Source organism: Diaphorina citri, unplaced genomic scaffold (genome assembly GCF_000475195.1).
Source record: "Diaphorina citri unplaced genomic scaffold, Diaci psyllid genome assembly version 1.1 scaffold8750, whole genome shotgun sequence".
Lineage (NCBI taxonomy): Eukaryota > Metazoa > Arthropoda > Insecta > Hemiptera > Psyllidae > Diaphorina > Diaphorina citri.
In genome coordinates, this window is record NW_007386125.1 from 1 (window position 1) to 2,762 (window position 2,762).

General features: G+C 39.1%; 1 protein-coding gene across 1 annotated transcript; it reads right to left on the reverse strand.

Moving 5' to 3' along the window:
• Positions 1 to 312: 312 nt before the first annotated feature.
• On the reverse strand, positions 313 to 1,902 carry LOC113472811. Its single transcript, XM_026832597.1, has 2 exons — positions 1,000 to 1,902; positions 313 to 817 (listed from the first exon to the last, which is right to left on the reverse strand). Exons 1-2 carry the CDS (start codon positions 1,900 to 1,902, stop codon positions 404 to 406), a joined length of 1,317 nt encoding a protein of 438 aa, XP_026688398.1. The 3' UTR covers positions 313 to 403.
• Between the last annotated feature and the right edge of the window lie 860 nt (positions 1,903 to 2,762).

Genomic DNA, 2,762 nt, shown 5'->3' on the forward strand with positions numbered 1-2,762 from the left:
CCCAGGTCTTTGTTGTTATCTTGACCATTGTTATTTGTTATTAAACAAATTAGTTAATGAATGAGATAAGAAACTGTCAATTTCACCCGTTCAATCCCGGGATTAATGAAATGTTCGATTTTTTTTTTCTTTAATGGAATAGTATTAGTAAGGTAGGTACATATGTAACAGAAGTAACTAGAGTAAGTTACAATTATTTTCATTATTATTCTTCGACTTTGACGAAATTATGCAAGATTTAGGTAAAGGTTTACATTAGAATTCGGATTTTGGGTTTGATCTGACCTTTGGGGGTCCCGTAAGTCTCCTTTCAGGAAATTTTCATTTCGCAGAGGTTCTTCATCTGACTCAGAAGTTCTGAGGGAGTAATACAGGTTACTAAACCACTAGTAGAAAGTTTCCCCTAACCTGACAGAGTTATCATGACGAAGTTGACGAACGTCAGCGAGAACCGCAACACGTTGATCATGAAACCCAAATCTAGCCGCACCAAGCCGCACATGAACCGCAAGTGTCCAGGCATCTGCGCCTGACGTAGCGTCATCAAGAGACATCGTCTGGTGTCAGGGGAACAGCGATACCACTCACTAGCGATCAGCGATTGCACTACACGACGATTGCAGTCATCTAACTTCTCCGATTCCAGAGTAAGATGAAGGTAGCCCACATTAATGAATATAAACTCAATGAGTATCGTGACCCGTTGAGTGATGGGTAGATGCTCCATGTAGGCAATCTGATATACGGATAAGATGGTCATGAGGAGGGTAGGACAAATCCCAAACACATCAAGGAGAGAGGCGATGAACTTCTGATACTGGAAACATACGAGAGGAACATGTTGGGGAATTATAGGTATTGTTGGAAACTTTAAAGATTCATATCTTAGTAACGTGGAAATTATATTTTAATTGTTCGTACCTACCAACAATAACTATAGAAGCCAACCTAGTTTCGGACATGATCCAAGGTTAGAAATGTAGAAAGGTGGTAACATACCTCGTTTTTGAAGTGTACCAATTCTTGATGACGACGGATGACTTGTCGCACAAACTCCACCTCGTAGGTCTTCATCATTTCTTTTCTCAAATTTCCATATGGCTTTGTTCTGTCCCAAGTATCTAGCTGACTCTCAGTCCAGGAAATATTATGTCTGATGTCAGTGTAGTAAATTCTCTGCCCGACTGAGTTCTGATGTTGTCCTCCTATCATTGTAATGAACTGACTAAGCATCTCAAACTGTCCTGCGAGAGGCGTTGAGAACATCACTTCAAAATTAACTACTTGGTAGAGGGCACTAAAGAATAAAGTTGAAGCAAACGCTTCAAGCATGTAGAGGATTGAATAGACGGTCCAGTCATTGATATCTATGAAAGGTAACCAAAGCAACACAGGCAATCTCCTGTAGGGAGGTTTCGCATGGTACACAGACTTCATTAGAACAAGTACCCTCTCCGGGGGATCTACAAATGGTTGAGCAAGGAGAGTTACCCACATACCAACACACAGACACAGGATGCACTTCATGATTCGGGACTCCTTGGCTTTGTGCTTCTCGTAAATGCTGACATCAGAGATAGTGAACGTCCGTCCCATGAGAGCATACATGTTGAACACACGTGTGAGGCGGATATTAGTGATGAATATCTGAGTCGTGTAAGCTACAATACCAATCATTTCAAAGAGGCGTTGGAGGAACTCAGCCGTATCATGGATAGCATAGATGAAGACGTTTAGAGTGATGGAGATGCTGAAGAGACCCATACAGATGTAAGCGAAGCAGCTATAGCAGAACTGAACAATGTTGAGCCAGTGCTGACGGTGATGATTAGGCAAACTGTAAAGACCAGCGTAGTGGAGAATAATGAAGGATTTGAAACTATCGGGTGAGGGAAACTTCATGGTGAGACTTCTTATATACAGTATACTCGTACACTGAAGGATGTCTCCGACGAAGTATTTGTCAATCCAGGAGGAACACTGGTCAAATGAGAAGTCGTACTTGGATTACTAGACCTGACAGTGCTTTCTTCTGTGGTTCTTATTTTCTATTGACTGAGGGTAAAAAAAAATAAATAAATAACAGGTTGAAATTAGATTCAAGCTGTCAGGCTAATGACGAGATATTTTCTATAACATTATAGGTAAAAAAAAAACACTTAATAAGGGTTGGCATGTTCAACAATATTAGGTATACAGGGCATTTCAGAAATTCTGAATACCTACACCTACATAAATGTGAGGCTTCACTAGTCAAAAGCGAGAATACCAGAAAGTTTAACCTGGGTTTACACCTCATATTACAAACTATTTCTATATGTGAGCATACTCCGAGACTGTTTGGGCACAGTCTAGGAGAATGGTCAGGGAAAACAACCACTTGTAACATGAGGTGGTAGAGCCCAAGGTTTTAAACCTGAAAAAATTGGATTTAAATGCTCCTGTTATACTAATTCGAAAAAAAAACTAGATTTTTTGTTGACTTGATTTTGCCTGGACTAATCGTGTTTTAGTCAGATTCGAGAAAGGATTAGATTTTACCTTCCATTCTTAAATGCAATTATAAATATCTACTTTGTAAACGACTGTTTTAGAGATCGGTAGCTTCTATTTTCTATAAACTTTTCTAATATTCTATGCCTCCACATTCTTCCTAATCCATTATGAACGTCCCTGGAACAAAAAATGTAGCAATTTCCGAGTTTTTCACATTGTTAAAAAAAAAAAAAAAAAAAAAAAAAAAAAAAAAAAAAAACCACCAC